At 38.1% G+C, this 21266-nt stretch overlaps 3 protein-coding genes across 3 annotated transcripts in view; 2 read left to right on the top strand and 1 right to left on the bottom strand.

Moving 5' to 3' along the window:
* ppp3cb (protein phosphatase 3, catalytic subunit, beta isozyme) overlaps positions 1–7979 on the bottom strand; it is a 35724-nt gene extending 27745 nt beyond the window's left edge. The window contains 1 exon segment of the mRNA XM_043256860.1: positions 7502–7979. Within this exon segment, the coding sequence (XP_043112795.1) occupies positions 7502–7559 (58 nt within the window). The 5' untranslated portion in view covers positions 7560–7979.
* Positions 7980–9481: 1502 nt separating this feature from the next.
* Positions 9482–15742, top strand: ube2d2 (ubiquitin-conjugating enzyme E2D 2 (UBC4/5 homolog, yeast)). The gene is made up of 7 exons (XM_043256862.1): positions 9482–9753; positions 10983–11046; positions 12170–12201; positions 12360–12437; positions 12775–12880; positions 13592–13685; positions 14455–15742. Exons 1-7 carry the CDS (start codon positions 9730–9732, stop codon positions 14498–14500), a joined length of 444 nt encoding a protein of 147 aa, XP_043112797.1. The 5' UTR covers positions 9482–9729; the 3' UTR covers positions 14501–15742.
* An 819-nt stretch (positions 15743–16561) lies between these two features.
* On the top strand, positions 16562–20193 carry zgc:110843 (uncharacterized protein LOC541492 homolog). The gene is made up of 3 exons (XM_043256475.1): positions 16562–16719; positions 18435–18637; positions 19650–20193. Exons 1-3 carry the CDS (start codon positions 16647–16649, stop codon positions 19737–19739), a joined length of 366 nt encoding a protein of 121 aa, XP_043112410.1. The 5' UTR covers positions 16562–16646; the 3' UTR covers positions 19740–20193.
* Positions 20194–21266: the final 1073 nt, after the last annotated feature.

Below are 21266 nucleotides of genomic sequence, written 5' to 3'. Positions count from 1 at the left end.
CTAGTTTCACCTTTAGTCTGTTTTGAACCAGATCTGCGTATGGGTATCTGTATGTGGCGGCATGTTATTTTTACCCTGGTCCACATCCTGTGTTGTGCACTAATGATTTGGAATATCCTACAATTTCCTGGCAGTCGCCCTGCTGCATTCTCATCCAGGTCTAGTGTCAGTTTAAAGGAGCGGTTCTGCCAAAGATGAACAATCTGGCATTATTTACTCATGTTGAGACAGTCCTGTATGTTGTTATGTTTTGTTCATCAAATACAAAAGGAGATATTCTGATGCTGCTTTACAGGAAAAAATAGGATATAGAAGGGCAATAATTTGGGGGGGAAATCTAATTGTGAATTATCTGATAAAAACTGTGATTAATATTTAAAGTGTGATTAAAAACTATGCAAATAGCAACAACAATAATGATGATAATAATAAAAACATAGTTAGCTGATCTAGTTTGATGGGCAGCACAAATTGGCCCCCAAATTTTGTGATTATGTATTATATATATATATATATATATATTATCATCATCATTATTACCAAATAAATTAATATTATCATATTTCAATGAAAAATAAAAATCGTTTTTTAAAAAAATACTATAATAATTTTTATTTTACAATACAACTGTGAAATTACAATATAATATTTATGGATATCTTTATTTTCATGTTTATTTTGGTGGAAACCCTTAGGTTTTTTTTTTTTTTTGACAACAGCTGGTGCACTGGGGCATGATTTTTGGGTCATGATTTTTGTTTTATTTCAATGAATTGTGCAGTCATAGCATAATTAGTAAACAAGTAAACAATGTCAGACTTGTACTATTCTGTTAAAGGAAGTTATGAAAAGTTTGAAAGACCAGAGGTGAGTTTGATTTTAGCTGGAGGTCCTGCCCAGGGCAAAGATCACTGCATTTTGTTTTCCATCCTGTGTGTGTGTGTGTGTGTGCGTCTGTGTGTGTGAGACACAGATTGCGGTGTGTGAAGGTGGTCAAGCGTGTGAGCGTTCTCCGTTACACACATCTGTACGTATCAGTGTGTGTGTGTGCTCAAGTTAACGTCTCTAGTGACCCGTAACATATGTGTGTGTCTGTGTGTGTTTGTGCATCTGTGTGGGAGGAAACAGTTTTCATCATTTTCCTGCAGTCCTGTATCACCGCATTTGATGCGAGATTGCCTCTCTCTCGCTCTCTCTCTCTCTCCATTGCATCATTCAGGTGGGCGATGAAGTTGATTAGCTCAGTATCTGGTTAGATGGGCAGCACTTTAGTCCTTAATAAAAGCATTCTCACATGCTTGAAAGCAGAACTAAAGTGTTTGACACTGGCTACTTTCAGAATAGCATACTACCTACTTTATATTACAGTATTACTTTTAATATTTCCGCAGTATGCAGGACGTACACTGCAGCATGCAAATGTTCTGTATAGATGAACTAACTAGACAAATGACCTATGACATTCACCAAAATGTTCGGTATACAAAAGAGCAATGCAATATTGCACTGAGTGCTAGAGGACCTTCCATTTCCAGTGTGACAAATCGAGCAAGTGGTATCAACTGCGATGCTTTACATCTTTTTCTGGCCTCACCACTTGAAGAGACAGAGTTAAGATGAATCAAGTGCTTTGATGCAACCTGTCTTGTTAAAAGCGCTATATAAATAAAAATGATTGATTGATTGATTGATTGATAATACAAAATTGAATGCAAAAAATGCAAAAACACAAAACTTAACTTTATTTATGGTAATATGCTAATATACCGCATATGAAAAACATTGCATTTTATAATTACCTGCAAGGCAGTCTGACTTTGTAAGTTGAGGGAATGTAAATGTAAAAATAATTGGTATTGGTTACGATTACGTAATTGCGAATATTTTCTGTACAATTTTCATTTGTAGACATTTTGCACAGTAAATGAAAAACAAGTTAATGTGCATTTTGAAGCAACAGCCTTGTTTGACAAAATAGCAGTAGAGAAAGGTTAAATTCACTGACAATGTACCAGTTAAATGCGTAATGTGCATTTTTTTTCTTTAAATTGTTTTTGTCAATAGCAAATTTTAAATAATTTTACAATTGGCTAATGCATTGATTTTAACCCTGTATCACTTAAACTAGCACAATTACATCATAATTTTGATTTCCAAACTCATAAGTAGGGACGTCCCAAGAGGATCAAACATGCATGTAATGAGGTCATGTGACGAAGTTAATGAATAGGAGAAACCGCAATGCGCAATATGACGGCTTTAGTCCTGCCTTCTAAATAAAAGAGTCACTGCCATTAGAAGCTCTGGTTCCCATAGAAACCTGAGACTCGCATACACTTAGGTCTGCACATGCGCACTGGTGGGACTCATCTGAAAAACATACTTTCTTAATGCTAATTATGCAACGTCTGTCTAATGTTATTGTTCCTGTTTCATCTTTTCAGTTCAGGTCTATCAGGTTTTTTACGTCATATCTTTTAGTTTGGTATCAGTTTTGTTTCTGATTCCTGTCATGTGACCTCCTATTCCAGCTTGTTTCTCACGTCATGTTTTCATTGGCTTTTCTCATTATTAGGCCTGTTCTCTCACTGGTTCATGTCCATATGTCTTGTTACCTTGTTTAGCGGCTATGTTCTGTCATTGATTATGTCATGTGATTACCTCAGTCTTACAGTTAAGCCCTCGTGCTTAACAATTTTCCTTGTTGTGTACTGAAGCACTTTATTGTTCCTTGTAAAGTCATTGTTTTTGTCTAGTCAAGCTACAGTGTCTCATTCATGATTCATTTTAAATTTATGATTTGGATAAGATCCATTCAATCTTTCCAATATTAGACACTGGAACATAGCTTTACTATGGTTTCTATAATATAGAATAGTATCATGGTAATAACATGTAAATCTAGTATAATATATCAAATATATAAATAATTTTTCTTGAAGAAAAAACGCAATGGTACTATCATGATTTTTCTTTTTTTCTGGACACAGCATTATAGTAAAGGTTTGTTATCTTATTATCACAAAACATTAAAATAATTATTCCAAGCATCCTATTTACCATTCTGATTTGCATTAAATATAATTGTTTGTGGTTTTAATGCCTTTTTGTGCTATTTCGGCATTCAGACAAGTCAGATCTTATTGCTTTATTATTTATTTGAAATACGCCATTTAAATGAGTCCGGCCAGAGATCTCAGTATTTCTCCTTTCAGATACATAAGAGGTTGTCTTGCATGTCTCAAATAGCTCCATTTTCATCAATTAAAAAAGTGCTTTTATGCTGTATTGTGCAACGCGGGTTTGGCTAGTTAGCACAGTTGAGTTAGCTCCACCATTCAGACAGTCATTTAAAAGTATCCATGGCATTTACAGATCAGGTTATCGGCTGATAAAATCCACTGCAAAATGCTTTGAAGGATAAAAGATAGTTTTCTCCAAGTACATTTTTTATCGCAGTTAGCAGTATTCAGTATATACTGTCCATTATGCAGTGCTCTAGAATTCAATTCCAAACACTGCCTGAATGTTTGCCCCTGTGTGCGAGAGAAAGAGATCGCTGGGACACAAGCGCATGCACATCCATCCATCTATCTGCTGTCAAGTGCCTAATTCCCCGTCTCTCCCACTTCCCATCCTCCGCACTTTTCACACATTCCCCCTCTCTTTTCTTTCACCTGCTCTCGTTTCATTTATCGCCAGGCTCATGTCAACACTCTCTCTTAGTTTTAGTGTTGGGTTTTAACATCCCGTTCATGTTGCGTGTCGGCGCCCGGCAGGAGGCATGCATGAATTAACACAGACACAAAATCTGGAGAAAAACGTCAATCTTCGAAGCCGTTTCAATAATGCCACGAAAGTGTGTTTTTACGACTGCATGAAAATAATATATTCCTGTTTCGAAACCTCTCCGTTCCTAGGGGCCACGAACACCTATTAGCACCAATCATAAAAAATACACTACGATGCAATTAGAATAATCTAGTCATTATTGTCGCATTACTACATTCCTTGAGGAGACAGATGGCAGTGAGGCGCATTCTGTCTCACGGAGAACGCAGCACATAATAACTTGTGGAAATGAGCAAATTCATCTTAAGCAATCTACTGGCTTACTCACTTTGTGTTTGTCTCAAGCATGCCATCTTCTATGCGCCACTTTTTTTCTCTCCGTTTCTCCCTTAAAAAATGTACTAAAAAAAGTACTACAGTATTACCACGGACATGGTACAATAGTGATACTTAGATTTTTCGGACATGGTCCCTTGGTAAGATATCTTGGAGCAGCATCTGAATAATTATAGAATCTTATTCTATCTTCCCAACAGAGGACACTGGCTCCATAGCATTACCATTGTTTCTAACAAATAAATAAGCATCATGGTAATACCATGGTGTTGTTTTAGGTTTCTGTGAGTAATACATGTATGATCATACCAAGCGCGCCATCTTCTAGACAAAAAAACTCATCAGTGTTTTGGTATTACCATGATTTTTTTCTGAATATGCTACTATAATAATAATAATATGTTTTACACATATGGTACAATGGTAATACTATGATATCTTAGGGCAATATCTAAATATGTATGCTAAGCATTTCATCTTGCCAGCATTGGACATTGGTACCACAATATTACAATACATACAAGTATCTTGGTAAAACCATAGTATTCTTTGAAGTTTATTGGAGTAACTAAAACACCATGCTATTATGCTTCAGTGCAATGGTATTACCATTTTTTTTCTTGACACAGTACTATATATGTTACGTATATTGGACATGTTACACCAAGGAAAATACAAATAGTCATGCCAAGAATACCATCCTCCAAATATTGAACATTGGTACCATGGTATTTGTTTATAAACTAGATCACATAAAGTGTTTTCCGAACCTTATAAACAAGTTCTGTGGTTGTACCACGATACAGTAATGTTATCAGATGACAATACCATGGTACTTTGAAATATGCCATGGTGCTGACATTTATACCTTGGTATGTGTACTTTTTGGTATGTTTTAAAATATCGCAGTGATTGTTGGTGTATTTAAGTGTAACAAAACTGTAGCACGTTAATGTCATGCCTTTCTAAACGTTGTAGCGTGTTTCTTGAAATTTTAGATATGTATCACGGAAATACAACAGTACCGTCTGACTTTCACTCGAGTATTTGTAAATAGCATGCAATATATGCATATTTACCAAATGCACCATGGTGATTTTATTATCAAGGACAACCCACTGTACTTTTTTCCTGAAGGTTTCCATGAACCATCAGGCAGTTTCTCACTTCCGCTGTGTCCTCCTCATACCTTTCTCACCTTCACACTGGCTGCTTTGCCTTTCTCATATGCCAGCTATATCCGGACACGCTCTCACACAGACCTTCCCTAAAGCTTGGTACCCAAGATACCTAACGGTTAATATTACATAAATGTGACACATATGCTGCACTATGATTATTTAATGCAGAATGGCATATGTTGCTAAATAATTACAGGCGGCCACACTCCAGGGTTGAAGGGATAGCCCTTACAGTACACAACACCTCTCTCTCTCTCTCTGCCCAAACCACGCTTGCTCACACACTACGGTGGTCCAAAATGTTCCTCCCCTGTCTGTTTTTATTGTTGTCCATAACCCAAACAAACTGACTGTATATATGCACGGGGGATAGATGCTTTTGGGTAGCTTTTCAGTATGCACAAGCATTGCTGAAGTATAATTAACCCCTCTCTCCACTAACCGCCCACACTATACATCCACATCCACATATCCCGTCATCCAGTGATGCTGTAGTGCCCACATCTTCACTACTAATGCTTATTTTTTATTAGATTTCTTTTTACACTGCAAAAACTGAAATGTAAAGATGGCTTGAAATTTTGCTAAGATTACAGTGCGTGCATGCATGCATTGCTTTAGGCTAATTATGATGGGTCTGCATAGTCTCTTAACGTATTTATGCATCGCATCGCATGAAATATATAGTACTGCAATGCAACTTGTTTTTCTGCAATAACATTTCGCTTTAATGCCACTGAGATTTCTGGATGCAGCGCATTCTCTATGTGCAGCCTTGTTTACAGCGTGAAACGCTGTACCAACGAATCGATCAATTGCTTCGGAATTATACACTAAAACACCCCTCATAGGCCGTCTATGCACGGATGTGCACATCAGTGCACGAACTGACGTTGCGAGCATCTCAGCGCATTTTCCCCGCATGACAAGAGTGCACTCGTGCAAGGTCTCGAGGCATTGCACATTTTACATCATTACACGCACAATCGATACGGTAACTCACGAGATCGCCTCGTTATCCGAGCGCTGATAGCTACCCGACAAGCGCGCGCACTGACATTGGGGTAAAAGATGCGAATGGGCGAGCGCGAGGAGACGCACGAAACAATGCAGGAATGCAATGCAAAAGCCACGCTACCTTTAAGTCGTCCTTTCGCTGTCATCCTCAAACTGCCAAAAATATTTCATTGGATCGAGATGTTAATCTCTCTCTTTTGCTCTCCTCCCCCCTCTCTCTCTCTCTCTCTCTCTCTCTCTCTCTCTCTCTCTCGGGTAACCTGGCACTGTAAAACAGTTCATCCATCCGCCAGCAGGCGCGCGCAGCCGTCGATGCGCTCCACAAATGTGGCAAGCCGTTTCTCTGTTATCCCTCAAAGCAGTTTCTTAGATGAATGCTAGGGAATTCGCAAATATTTACAAAGAACGGTCAGGCAACACGCTGATTTAAATGTCAGCAAACACCGGCTTGTATTTTCTTTTTAAAACGCTCTTCAGTCATCTTTGTTTTATTGACATCTTTGAAAAAAAACAAAAAAAACATGCGTATTTCAGTGTTATTGCACCTATTAGATGCTAGCACCCATTTAGTTACAACCTCAGTTGTTAGCAAAATTCATATTTCACTAATTAACAAATAATTCCCCTGTGCAAAAATAATAATAATGCATGCGTGCAGAAACAGCTTTCAATCAGAAAGTGGTACTAAATTTTCAATTGCATAGAAATGTTAAAGAACGCATTGAATTAAACTTGAAAAACTGAATTTGTATCGTCTTGAAAGACTTACTTCAATAATCTTTTATTATGACACCTATTGAAAGTAGTATTTACCGTGTAGAATGCAGGTAATAAACACTTGTTACTAATTTGCTAACATAGAAAAATGTACGTTTTAGGGAAAACGTTTTAAACTGGCTTGCCGTACCTCTCCTGCATCAGCATCGCTGAGCATACAGGGAACCTTAACGGGCTGCCAATCTCATACAATGGAAAGAGTTTTTAGGATGCAAACACGCCATCTGAAGCATTCTTTGATCACCGATCAATCATTGATGCATGACGTTTAAAAAATCTTTGATTAAAAAGACTTTCCTTTTTATCGCAGAAACACAATCGTGCACAATCGCGCGTAACGCTGCATTCTTAAAAAATGCTGAGTACGATTAAAAAGGTACACAACACAATGCACTCACATTTGATCACGCGGTCGGTAGGGTTTAAACCCATGGTGTCTGCGCTGGACATTCTCATGGGCTGTTGTAGATAACGGGGAAAGTGCGCCTACTCCTAACGGGCGAGCGTGCGGTCTTCGGTGCTGCGGGATGCGCGGGCTGCAGAAGCCGCATCACTTGGTGCGTCTCTCCTCCGTCCACCGTCGGTCAGGGGGGGAAGATGTGTCGCAGTTGATCCGGGGAAACTGTTATGCCGGAGATGCTGGACTCTGCCTGGTGCCGTGTGGGGGCGGATGGGTAGACAGATAGATGGATGGATGGAGCAGCAGCAGCAGCAGCAGCAGCAGGAGGGGGGCTGGGAGACTTCTGCTCGGTTCAGGGTATCCTCAGCGCGTTGCAGCACCACCCCGACATGGCGAAGACAGGAACTCCCACGCTCTGGCTTGCAGGGACTGCCTCATACTGCCATCACGCGGAGGCTGAGTCGGGGTTTCCCTGCGCACGAGATGAGAGAGAGAGAGAGCGCGCGCACCCGGGCCTTGTTGCTGCTTTATTGACGTCAGTCTTTTTGATGCTTCATGGCGTAGAAAGTCAAAAGGAATCGTAGTGTATTGTGAATGCTGCAAGAATAACGCAGCTTCTGCTTTCAGCCTTGTTTTGTAACATCATAGGCTATCGATCCATCTGACAAAATACTGTGCGAATACCGTTTTGGAATGCAGTTTAATTATCACAGGTACAAAATAATTTTTCATCGTTCTTGGACACTGCACCATTGTAGTTCTGTGGATTTTACATATGTAGGCTACCGTGGTAATGCAATGTTATTTTAATTTCCACAGAGTTGCATGTAAATAATGTATGATAGTCTTTCAATAGCAAGTTCTATATCAAAGTCATCTTGCTACAATAGTACATTTCAAATATACCACCTGGTCCATTTTGACATTTTATTCTTTCATCACTCTCTGTGTTGTTTTCATGTATTAATAATCAGCATTTTTTTGTGTGCTGTACCTTTTCTTTTGAACCCAGTGTGTCAGTACTGTTCCGTTCTATTCCACCATTAGGCCTAGAGGCCTTTTTTATGCAATGAATGTGATTGTCTGAATGGGGTAGAGGGCATAAAGCTGTGCAACGGGATAAAGGTATCACAGTGAAACAAGGTATTTTAGGAATATAGGCCGATAGTTTGATCTTTTTGGATTTGTGTAATCAGGATTATGTGCGGATCAGACAAAAGCAGCCTAAAAATATTTGCTATTAATTGTTTGGACAATCAAATATTAGAAATGAGAACAAAAGCAGGTAAGACAATAAATAATTACAATGCAGATACAGATGAAGGCAAACACACACATATATATATATATATATATAGAGAGAGAGAGAGAGAGAGAGAGAGAGAGAGAGAGAGAGAATAATTTAAAAAAGCATAGCATAGGGCATACAGATTAATGTGACATGGTTAAAAGAATTACGCTCAAATAATAAAAATGTATGTACAGCAGAGGTCCTTAGTTAGACACCACATTCCCTCAGCTATGGACGATAATCTCGTATTTTGCCGCGATAAACTAGTAATTTGCCAAATATCCCTCCGCACTGGTGAAACTTCCTCTGAACGAGGGTATATGTGTTATTGCCATTCGTGTTAAAATTTTAACGGATTCGCTCATATGAATACAAGCCGCAAAAGCACATCTTTCAATAAAGATATTGACATATCATACGTATATCCTCCTAATCCTCGCCATTCTATAACTGATCTGATCATCAAGCTCGTTCGTCGGCTCGAAATGGAAGCGTTCAAACACAGGCTTTCATTTGGGCTCAATAAGCGCTGAAGGCGCCGAGCGCTATCCGCCATTTTGGCACCCCTATTGCATCAGTTTCGTGATTCACTACCGAAGTATCTAGCAACTGACGTCGGCGCGCAATCTGTCCCCGGCGACTGCGTCCATTGGCGGAAGGATCTGATTAGAGCGGCGCAGTGTGCGTGATGCGGTAGCTGCTCGCTGCCGCTGCTGCAGGAGGAAGACCGAACCGCTACCAGCACCACCTTTCAGTTTCGCCTTCAAATTACACCAACCGGCTCCGTCACACACAGAACACCGACTGAATTATTACGCCAAGGCGTCCCTTATTAAGATACCGGAGGGGTTGGTCGCGTCGAAATTGAAGAAACGCTGTTTTAATCGAGTATAAGGCGGGTTTTGTGTGTTTTTGACAGCAGTAACAGCACAACAATGGCTCTGAAAAGAATCCACAAGGTAAGAGAAGGAAGTCACGGGCGCCATTGCTCTATTCCGCGTTGAATACGCACCATCCGATCTTATTTACGCCGGAGAGGCGATTTAAGGAATGCTATTTCGAAGTTATGCGTGTAAAGTGTGGCCCTGGTGGGATGACAAGTGTAGTAAAGCACCCCGGTTCGACGGTTCGGCCCGGGCTAGCGGTTAGCATGATAGCTAGCGACCCTCCGTCGAACTGTGTGTGATTGATATGAAATGTGTATTCGGTCATTGCTTTTCTACTTCCCTTCTCGGTTTTTATATTTAAACCGATATAATTGGTCTTTTGAAATTGAAGTCTGGTTGAAATGGCTCGCTTGAGGATTAATGTAAGATGATGATACCGTGTTAGCATGCTAACCCCTCGTTGCCACCGATGCTAAAGGCCCATTTGGAAACCTTGAACAAAGATCGTTTATATCCACCACAACTTCATAAATATGCTCTATTCCTACTATTAACTCATTACTGTGGGGTATTTTTACAATATACCTCTGTATTTCGTGTTGCTTTGGTTTGTTAACCGGCTAACTGCTCCGGCAGAGGCATCTGGCCTCAGTTTTCCGTCGCGTTAATGTTTTAAATTTAATTTCAGTATGTATTGGTGTTGTTTGCGTTGCATATCTGTTTCTTCTCACCAACATTTAAAGATTTGGTCATTGGGTGTATCTGTTTAATTTTTATAGGCAAACCCGCACGTTGTGTATCTGGAGATTTGAGGTTAGCTCGTGGCGCAAGCAAATTGGCGTTATGAACGTGGTCCAAAGCATTCATATACGCATTTCAGACCCCTTATTGTGCTTTTCTGACCATTTTGAACGTTTCGATACTCTTGGGTTTCAGCAGAACAGACTAACCCGGAAAAATCTGAGTTACATAAGCTGTGGTCACCTCTCATGTCATTACAGCAGCAATAACTCCATTACAGAGACTGTTATGTGTCTGATTTGATATTGCCCTCTTTATTCTCCAAATTATCCATCCGTTGTGCGTATTTTACTGTAACTTTATCAAATGCACAGATACTTGGAGTATTCGGTTTTGGTGTCCGTTTCTGTTTCCTTTTAGTGCTTCATTGTCAGTAAGCATGCACTGCAGGTGTTTCAGGAAGGGTTCGGGACAGGTGATGCAGAGCTTTACTCGCTGATTGTAAAGTCATGATAGATGAACCGTTTTTAAACTGCAAATTTGTTTCTGGTGTGTTGCAGGAGCTGCATGATTTGGGCCGTGACCCACCTGCTCAGTGTTCAGCGGGCCCAGTAGGGGATGACAGTAAGTAACTTGTTTTGCCCACCAATTATTGTGAAGCTAGTAAGTTTTTTTTTTTTTTTTTTTCTCTCTCGAGTTGCACATATTTTGAAGATAATTAAATTCAGCTTGAATTGTATTTTAAAAAAATTTAACATGGGCTGTGCCGATATTCTGATTTAGTAAAAAAAAAGTTTTATATAAATAAAAATTGTTAATCTTGTGTGATAGTCTCAAAATCTAGGATTTTATTGTTTTTGTTTTTTTAATCAATTCGTTGCAGGCCTCGTTGATCTGATCTTTGACACATCAGGGGTTTTTTTAATGAATATTGTCAAAAGTAATCAAAATAATTTTTTCTCCCATTTTTAAATTGTGGTGCATGAGGTCTAATCATTGTTGTCTGTGATCAGTCAGTTCCAAAAGCAAACAAAATGTCTGCAGTGATTGAAAGAAAACAAGTTCATGAAAAGATTGTCTCAAGTTACAAAGCGTAGGGGGGTTAAGTTTTAGACCAACGCAACAAACTAGCGTGTTTGAGAAATAAATGCATGACAATAAATATAATTGTTTGAGAAAACAAGCACTCATCTTTTTCAGATACATGTATATGTGCTTGAGCAGAAGTACTGGTATGTTGTGCTGTAACAGCTAGTTAAAACTAGCAACTTTTCTGCAGAGATGTTTAGTAAAATCATGTCTTTAAGGTGTTTTATGTATACAGCACATAGAGGAGCTGAATGTCACCGATTCATACAAACACAGTCAGAAGTGCTTTTTGCTGTCTGCCCGTGTTTTCTGTGTGTCCTGTGATAGATGATGCTCATCAATATTTAGCGTGAAGGTCAGCCGCAAGACAACAGATTGTTTGAAACGACAAATAGCATATAGCTTCCCTCAAAAGAGTCGCTACTTTATTAAACTGACTCATACAACCGTCTGACCCACTTAGTGCCTCAGAGATTTGACTGAAATGACAACATAATTGTACCCAAATTTGCTTCATCATATTTTATACTGTATTCCCCAGTGAGCTCCTTTAATTCTATCAAGAGTGATTCTAAGCTGACAAACAAGAATTGTAGAAACAACGAACATGGTGTGACTGACATAGACTTTCCGAATTTTTTTTTTTATCTTGTTTCAGTGTTTCATTGGCAGGCTACAATAATGGGTCCAGTAAGTATTTTTTTTTCTATAGTAGATGGCAACATTACTAGAATCCCTTTGGCGCATGATATTGCTATCCTGAAATAGAGTAAATATAGATGATTTTGAGTTTTTAAATTGTAAGAGAGATGAATAAGAAATGAATGTTAATCGTGTTTACCCTACAGAATGACAGTCCTTACCAGGGTGGAGTGTTCTTCTTGACCATACACTTTCCCACAGATTACCCCTTCAAACCGCCAAAGGTCAGTGATAGCCATATTTTTGGTTATTCTCAGAAGTTGCTTAATTATGTCATTTTGTATCTTTAGTTTACCAACCATCAATTTCTTTGAATATGGTGGAAAGAAAAACATTTCTTCATGACAAGTAATTCAACTTACCATGACTGTGTATCTCATGCAGTTGTAGAATGAAGGGAATCTTGTTGATGAATTTAAGAAATGTGTTCGCAGGAAGCCAGTGCTTGTTTGCATTACAATCTTCAATAATTAGGAACTGTATTGAATTGGCTGTAATTTTACTGTTTATCCTGTAAAGGTTGTGATTTGCATGCTTATTTTTGTCTTGCTGCTTTCTCAGGTTGCATTTACCACAAGAATCTATCACCCAAATATCAACAGCAATGGCAGCATTTGTCTGGATATTCTGAGGTCACAGTGGTCACCGGCACTCACCATCTCCAAAGGTACACCTTAGTTTTCAAAGGTTGTTTTTATGGCAGTTAATTCCAGAAATCTTTCTTCATTGGCTTCAATCTATATCTTCCCATGGTGTTGCATTTATGGGGTTTTAGTAGGACTTTATTCTTAGACAAAATATTAAATTGTGACGTGATAATTGTTTTAATGTAGCACACAGAATCCTATTTTGTGTTCATATTCGTTGAAAGATTAATCTTTTGTACTAAACTTGTCATGCAGAATTGTTACCTTTTTTGTTTAAATATTTGAAACTTCTTAGGTTTTATTGGATGTTGGGTTGTCTGTATGCGCCATGAAGTAGCCTCTAAAGCTAAATAGGGCAAACTCAAACATTAAAATTAAAAACATGTTATGCTTTTACACCAGAGGAGAGCGTAAGATCCTGATATGTATAAGGATTCTTACTGTAATGATCTCATTCTTTAGTTTAAAACTCATAAAAAAATAAAATAAAAGCTAGATAGTGATATTGAAAAATGTTATTTCTGTGTTTACTTCAGTGTCTAAATCTAAACGTGTGCAGCCAGAGCTGAATGTCATTAATTTGCTGCTATCAACTTGTTTGTGCCTTAAAATGTATAAAGAACGAGTGTCCTCGTACAAGATGACGGCTGTTTAAACTATATTGTTCTTTTAAGGTTGTTGTGTGTATTTTTTTTTTTAATATATATAAAGGTTTCTATCTTGTCCTTCAGTTCTCCTGTCCATCTGCTCCCTGCTGTGTGACCCCAATCCGGACGACCCCTTAGTACCTGAGATCGCCCGCATTTACAAGACTGACAGGGAAAAGTAAGTGTTCTCCTCTGCTCTAGATCTGTACCACACCGTGTGTTTGCCCTGATGCTCTTCCCCATAGGTGCTGCCACGCAGTCATTTGCATTATTAGCAGCGTTGTTGTCTACGCAGTTTCCTGTTTTGACATTTGTCACCTTTCTTCCCAGGGGGATGTTGTTTTTATACTCTGACACTCTGAAGTCCTGTTTTGTGAATAATTTACTTTTACTGTTGCTGAGCTTTGAAGTTGACTGAAGTAGAGACATGGCAAAAGTGAAAATATTTTCAGCTTGCTGTAACTCCTAAAAGCAGGCTTCAATAAGCTCAACAAGCAACAGGGTTTCATTTTTTCTAGACCAGACTGAGCTGGGTGTAATGAGTTGAACTGGAAGATGATTCTAACAAAATTCAACAGCAAAGGGAATTAAATGGCAGCAGATTCCTATTATATCCTTATTGTTTTAAACTAGTGTTATTGGCAAATGTTGGTGGAAAAAGCAATTGAGGCTGAGGGCTGGACCTTGTAAGAACTTAAGGGAATACTGAAGATTTCCTTTTATAATAGAATGCAAAGTATTGGCAATTCCCACCATTTTCCACTTTTATGAAGAAATTTCAGCATCAATAGAGTCCTATTGTACAAAAGGTTCTTTTGTATAGTGAAATGATTCTTTAGATTTTTTAAATCAATAATGGTTCTTTTAAGAGCTGTCATGTCTTTGTCATGCAAATCCCTTTCTGACGTGATGGTAATGTGTATTTTTTTATTTTTTTGTCTTCACAGGTACAACAGAATAGCTCGGGAATGGACACAAAAGTATGCAATGTAGTTTTGGCGTTAGAATCATGATGGGAGAAAATTACAACTCTCCATCTTAAGGTTAGGGGAGATTTTGAACGTTCAAAAGATAAAAAAAGAAAAAAGCTTAAGAAAAAAAACAGATCTTGTTGGTTTCCATTGGAGTGCTTTCTTTAAGCCACGCCTCCCCTCACCAGAGCACCTCCCCCCACTCTTAGCCCTCTGGCAGCCATGGTGTACATACTCAAACTACAACCGTAGCCCCCTTTTCCTCCCCAAATGCAAACCTCCACTCCACAGCTCCTGCTTTACCTTCTCCGTTGCTATTGCGACATACTCGCTGCTTAGGATCAGTCCGTATCAATTTTGCTGTAGAAGATGTTTATGGCTCTAAAAGCATTCCTTGTTGTTTTTAAGAACTGGGAAGGGAGGGCTATATTATCATTTTGTTTTCTCCCTGCAATTTGTGATAGTCTGGACATAGAGGGATATGTTTTTTACAGTTTACTTTTTCATTTCCATTTCCTGGGCTTCCAACTGTACATTGGATCAGGAAGTTTTTTGTTTTTTTTCTTCCTTTATTGCAGAGAAGGAAGGGGTTCTGCTGGCTATCTTTTTGTATCAAATCTATAAGGAATTCTTTTAAAATCATAGCAATTAAAGAAAAATGGACCTCCTGTCCTCTCCTCCGGAGTATTCTAATGAACTTGAAAACTATGAGTATATATATTTTGTTTCCATTTGTCATTGCAAAGACTGTCTCTGCCCCTTTCCTTAGCCATGACCAACTTCACAAACATTCACCACATGGAGGGTTTCGGACCAGTTATTTAAAGCAGTCTTTATAACATGCGTCTTATTGTTTTTGTTTTATTTCTCCCTCTCTCTCTCTCTCTCTCTCTCTCTCTCTCTCTCTCTCTCTCTCTCTCTCTCTCTCTCTCTCTCTCTCTCTCTCTCTCTCTCTCTCTCTCTCTCTCTCTCTCTCTCTCTCTCTCTCTCTCTCTCTCTCTCTCTCTCTCATACCCCCAAAACCACCCTTGTAACTCTTAGGTTGCTTTTTTTTTTGTTTGTTTTTTTTTCTTCTTTTTCTTTTCCTTTCCTGCTCTTGTTGAATTAGATGCTAACATGGTTCAGCCAGACTCGATTGGGTCCCTGGGTGAGAGGACACAAACTCCTCACAGACAAACTTCTGTATATTTAATTTCCTGACAGGCTCGTTGAGCTTTGTGTGTTGATTAAAACTGTGTAATAAAATGATTACTAAAGTCTGAAATACGTTGCGTCTGCATGGTTTTTCCCGATGTGTTTGTTGAATAGGTGATGCAGGTCTTGTAAACACTGCATGTGAGGAACTTTGTCCTCTTGGGGTTTTAATCTTCAAGCCTTTTCGCAAGCTCCGTTATAAAAAATTCTCTGATCTCTTCTGCGTGTCCATTCGGTGGTTCTTTTGATGGAAAACAAATGTGCAATGATTGCTTAATATGTGCCTGATAAGTTACCGTGCTATAGTAAGGAAGGAAGAGCTGCAAGCTGTACATAAACCTTTTATTAAAGCCTTTTCCTTGTTTGGTGTGGAGCGCCAAAGCACTTAAAATAACTGGGAAAAAAACGAATGCACTTTGTGCAGTTTTTTATATATATATATATATATATATATATATATATATATATATATAATTTCATAAAGGCAACATTTCTGAACGGTACCCAACAGAAAATTTCAGAAAAATTATCTTAAGTGACATCCGGAAATATGAAGTGTAAATTTATAAAGTATTGCATTTTGTAAAGTCAATATCATAAAAAGCTTTGTGTTACACACGTTACTACAAAATAAATGTTTTAATATTTACTAAGTTATCCAATACTGTTTGTCAAAAGTTTAGGGACAACCTATCGTTTCTCTTTAAATGGTTTAAATCAAGTGGCCATATATAAATGATCGTGGCTAAGAGTGTAAAGAAAGCCTCGCTACAAACCTGCCTGCTGCACAGTAAAGGGATTTGGGCCCCATGTTTACAGTAATCTGAACTAGCAGTGCGAGTGAATCACGCTCTTCAGCCATTGGTCAGACGCCCAGTGACGCAATCACGCAGAGTTTCCGCAGTGACGGCGCCACTCAGGTCCAGCGTCTTCCAGACCTTGTGGTGCCCTCAAGTCCAAACAACTCTACCGCTATGGCATCTCAGGTGCCAGGGCTTTCGGCTCTGACTAAACCGGGGTTAATACCGGGTTTTAAGGTTTCTAAAGGTAAGAGTAGCATTTGTTTAATTATGAAGCCCATTGCAAACTTGGTCGATTGCAGCAGTGCCATAATGAATCGACACATATTTGTCAGCATGTTCCGATTCAATTTTGTGTTCATTTCAGATTGTACATAGCTTATGTTGGGTTATGCTTTCTTACATGCACACGGTACAGACGGGGTTCTGCGTGTTGCACGCACGCGTTATTAGGTCATAGGTTTGCAGGTATTTTTTTTTTTTGCATTGATAATGGCCTTTTAGGTATTTAAATGAACGCTGTTTAAGTAGGAAATAAATCTGCAGCTTGGCGCCATGTCTATCTGCAGCATATCATGTGCTATGCGGCATATCATGTGCCTTGACAAACTCGATTGTTTTGAAACAGAACGAGTAGTTATTTTTGGTCGAATCATTTAAATGAATCATTTGAACCGAATCAGTTCGTGTGATTCGCCTACATTTCACAAAATAAAAATACTCGCTGGAATTTTTACAACTTACTTGTATGACAGTTTAGACTAGCTTTATAATAGCTCACGTCGAAATGTTAGTGATCACGTGATGACTTTAAATAATTGCGAAACGAATCGTTCTGAAGAACCGATTCGCGGGAGTCAGGACTGCTGTTATTAGTAGAGAGTCAAAGTGAATCCTTCTCACCTGACCAGGATTTAAGTCTAAGATGACAGACTCTTTGGATTTAGCCAGCCTGTATCTGTGTTGATATCGTGATTATATTGCAGTGCTGATTATGTTTTATGGGTTTAGCTCACATGGCACTAAAGACAAGACAAGACATTCAAAGACACCCAATAAACACTTTTATTCTGTACTGCATGTGTTTTATGGTGCACTAAAAACTGTATGCGCGCAGTGTGTTCTACAGATGTAATATTTATGTGCAAATCGTTGATTTGATTTAAGACCGTTTGATTTCGGTTGTTTGGACACTCAGCTTGCTGGTTTACGGACATCAAATTGTTTTAAAATTACAAAGTTATTTTGTCCAAAGTAGTTTGGGCAGTATTGCTTTGGTTGTATAATACTGCAGATAGAAAATCGTGAATTTGGAAACAGGGAAATATAAAATATTCCCGTAAACTATTCATATTTATTTTCCGAGCTGAAAAGTCACTTATTTGTAATGCAGTATTTGTATTCAGACCCGTGAAATGATTGCTTAATACACGTAATGGATAAATCATGTTTTTAAATGACATTTTAACATGCATTTTAACAAACAAAGCATTTACTGTTACAAATAACATTTGAAAACACTAACTGTTATTAAAAAATGTGGTATGGTATTGGGCTAGCGGATAATGTGAAATGGTTTAGATATATAATATCAATATGCAAAAGCTTGCTCTTTGAACTTGAGAATAAACCTAAATGCTTTTTTCTATTTTCGAGGTCCTATACGAAAAGCACTATTACTAAAACGTTCGATAAATTGCTGAAAAACAGAAAGCATGGAATTCGGTGAAATAAAACAAATTGGGGAAAAAAATTGAATAATATTTCATAGGTCCAAAAAGATGATACATTTGTTATAAATTAAGTTTGTATGCTTTTAATGTATACTTAATTAACGGTTAAAATGCAGTCCAAAACAGAAAAAAATGGGAAATCATTTCCATAATCCAGTTTCAACATGGCGGGGCTTTCTAGAAAATATCAATGCAAAAACGAGCGCCTCCTTGATGTGTGCGTTCACAGATCAGCTGACCACCATCGTTCCCGTTGCAGTGGCCGCGGCTCTGAGCACCTACCTGCTGACGCGCTACTTCAGTTCACAGAGCAGCCCCAAGAGCAGGGTCAACATGTCGATCAACAAAGACAGCCCCAAAGTAGTGCACAGCTTCGACATGGAGGACATCGGCAGCAAGGCCGTCTACTGCCGCTGCTGGAGGTCCAAAAAGGTGAGCGCTACCTCCTCTCTGAGTTCATATTAATAAGAACGCTGCTCAATAATCCCGCCGGCCTGTTTAGAGATCATTTGTAAGGCCTCTGAAATATTGACAAGATTAAAACTTTGTTTATAACAGGCTGAACGTTAGCTCATACTTATTTAGCAAGTAAAAGGCCTCTTTAAAACGTTTTTTTTTTTTCTTTTGCTAATTTTAAAACACCCCCTTCACGATGTGGTACGCCTTTTTTTTTGCTGTGAAATTATTTAAATTAAATAAACATCTATATAGCTTGTATATTGTTCGAAGTATTTTACGATGAATGATTGATGGATGAAAAGAATTATCCATACGCAATCATGTCAGATCAGGCTTTTGAAGAACGTTTACTTAATCATCATTTTATTGCATACAATTTAAAAACTAGTGTTTGATCATAAAATGAAGCAATTAATCGTCTTACTGACGTATTTTCTTTACTAGTGACATGATATTTCTAAGTATTTTTTGCAAGTAGTCTGTTATAAATTGTTTCTCACTGTTAAAAAAGATGCAAAGATTATAAAACTAATAAAAAAAAAAAAAATTAAATTTAGTTGAGTTTGTTCTTAAAACAAGGAAAAAAAAGCCTGCCAAGACAAATAAACCAAATTCAAAGGAAAAACCGCTGGCAGACTGATTGAAGTTTTTGTAAATATAAAATAAAATAATTATACATATTGATATGTGCAGACATTTTTCTAAAGGTTCAGCAACATCGTTCCATTTTAGGCGATGTTTCTGGCCATTACTCCATACACCAGGCTTTTACAGGGTTAATGTTATAATTCCCCAGAACTGTGATTTCTGTCTTTTATGCACCCTCATGTTACTGTTCTGTCACATCCCGAAGCACTGGGTGATCTAGATAGGCTTCCTGCAGACATACTAATGCAAAGTGTCGGATTAAACATCGAAACCACAGGCCCTGAATGATCGTCATGCGTGGTTGTGAATTGTATTTATTTGTTTGTTCCCTGGACAGTTTCCATACTGTGACGGCGCGCACACCAAACACAACGAGGAAACCGGTGATAATGTCGGACCGCTGATCATTAAGAAGAAAAACCCCTAAATACTCAGCGAGTGTGTGTTTGCATCCACTGGCGACGAGAGCAATTGGACTTAATATTACATACAATATTACCGTAATTCTCAATCTTAATGTGTCTCATTCACACAAGGACTTCCTGCAGCACTGCAGACATGCATCAGAAAACATACTGTATTTCCTGTGAACACGCGGTTTCGCGCTCGGTCTTCCTCTCTGCCTCTAACACAGACAATATCATTTGAATGTGCTTGAAATGCACTTAAAAATAACTTTGCACTACATGGTCAGAACCACTACGCACAGCTCGATGCTTATTTTGGTGATTACGAACATTTGTGTGGTTTTTACCATAGTAGGTGTAAAACTAAACCAGGTTCCATTTTAAAAATCGCATAGAAATATAATACGGAGGCCGTGTGTGTTTTGCTGTATGATGAAGATGTGCATTTTGAATAAATGCAATTTGAAACGTTCACCCTTGTGTCATTTTGTCAGGGTCTGGGTTTCAGTCTCTGTATTCTATTAAGCAGTTTTACAACAGCCAGAATTTTAAAACAGGATGTGAGAGATAATGTGCCCTACTTCCTGTACTGCTGCAAAACACAGGAAATTGCCCTGCTGCATTTCCGCTTGCAGCCACCAGATGGAGTCACTGTATTAGTTCAGTGCTCTTTGAGTATTTTGAAGGAGCTTCGCCTCTTTGGATCTAACAATTAGATCCATGCCAAGGTGGGGAAAAAATTAAAAGCATTTATTTACCAAGATAAAGTGACACAGTGCTTCTTTGCATGATATTAGAAACAGCTGAAAAGTAATGACATATTATAAAATGTTCACAGTATGGCCTTAGCTTTAGCCCATTTCTATACATGAATATATTTTCCAAGTAAAATAATTTGTTCTGTAAGAATTGTGTCTTACAGAAACAAATATGACATCAAACGTTTCCATGTGTATTAATATTTCAAACAATTCATAAATGATTTTGCGTAGATGTCTCTAACTTAATCTTGATATACACATTGAAAGAAGAGTTACAGATGTTTAAACAACGCCGCAAAAAAATCAAATGTGAGATTTATAAATGAATTGATTTTTAAACGCTGGACACCTCAATCTTGGGTGTGTGTGTGTGTATATATATATATATATATATATATATATATATATATATATATATATATATATATATATATATGTATATATATATGTATGTGTGTGTGTTTTCTATTTAGCTGCTTTATAAGGTGCTGTGCATTTACTTTATATAGTGTAGTGGTGTGGTCATGTTAGTAAATCCGTTATTTGCAAAAATATACAAGATAGTCAATGTATGATGTATGAAGCACTTTCAAGCCGTGCAGCTTTCTGTAGGTCATCATATGAACAACTTAAACACATCTTTGCATTTTGGCCCTTTTTTGTTTTTCAGGCTCATGCAAATATAGAACACGTAGATTCCTTAAATCCTCAGGTGAAACGTGTTCAACTCAATCGTGTTCGCACACAATCTGTGCGATGCAAACCTAAAAAAAAATTCGCCATGCA

This window comes from Puntigrus tetrazona, chromosome 14 (genome assembly GCF_018831695.1).
Source record: "Puntigrus tetrazona isolate hp1 chromosome 14, ASM1883169v1, whole genome shotgun sequence".
NCBI lineage: Eukaryota > Metazoa > Chordata > Actinopteri > Cypriniformes > Cyprinidae > Puntigrus > Puntigrus tetrazona.
This window is presented reverse-complemented; position numbering and strand designations above follow the sequence as displayed.

Excerpts from the sequence above, each read along its gene's own strand:
- zgc:110843 (XM_043256475.1), top strand. The coding sequence starts at position 16,647 with ATGGCATCTCAGGTGCCAGGGCTTTCGGCTCTGACTAAACCGGGGTTA. Across the intron at positions 16,720-18,434 it reads GGGTTTTAAGGTTTCTAAAG|ATCAGCTGACCACCATCGTT; the intron begins GTAAGAGTAGCA and ends GTGCGTTCACAG. Across the intron at positions 18,638-19,649 it reads GCTGCTGGAGGTCCAAAAAG|TTTCCATACTGTGACGGCGC; the intron begins GTGAGCGCTACC and ends TTCCCTGGACAG.
- ube2d2 (XM_043256862.1), top strand. The coding sequence starts at position 9,730 with ATGGCTCTGAAAAGAATCCACAAG. Across the intron at positions 9,754-10,982 it reads CTCTGAAAAGAATCCACAAG|GAGCTGCATGATTTGGGCCG; the intron begins GTAAGAGAAGGA and ends GGTGTGTTGCAG. Across the intron at positions 12,881-13,591 it reads GGCACTCACCATCTCCAAAG|TTCTCCTGTCCATCTGCTCC; the intron begins GTACACCTTAGT and ends CTTGTCCTTCAG.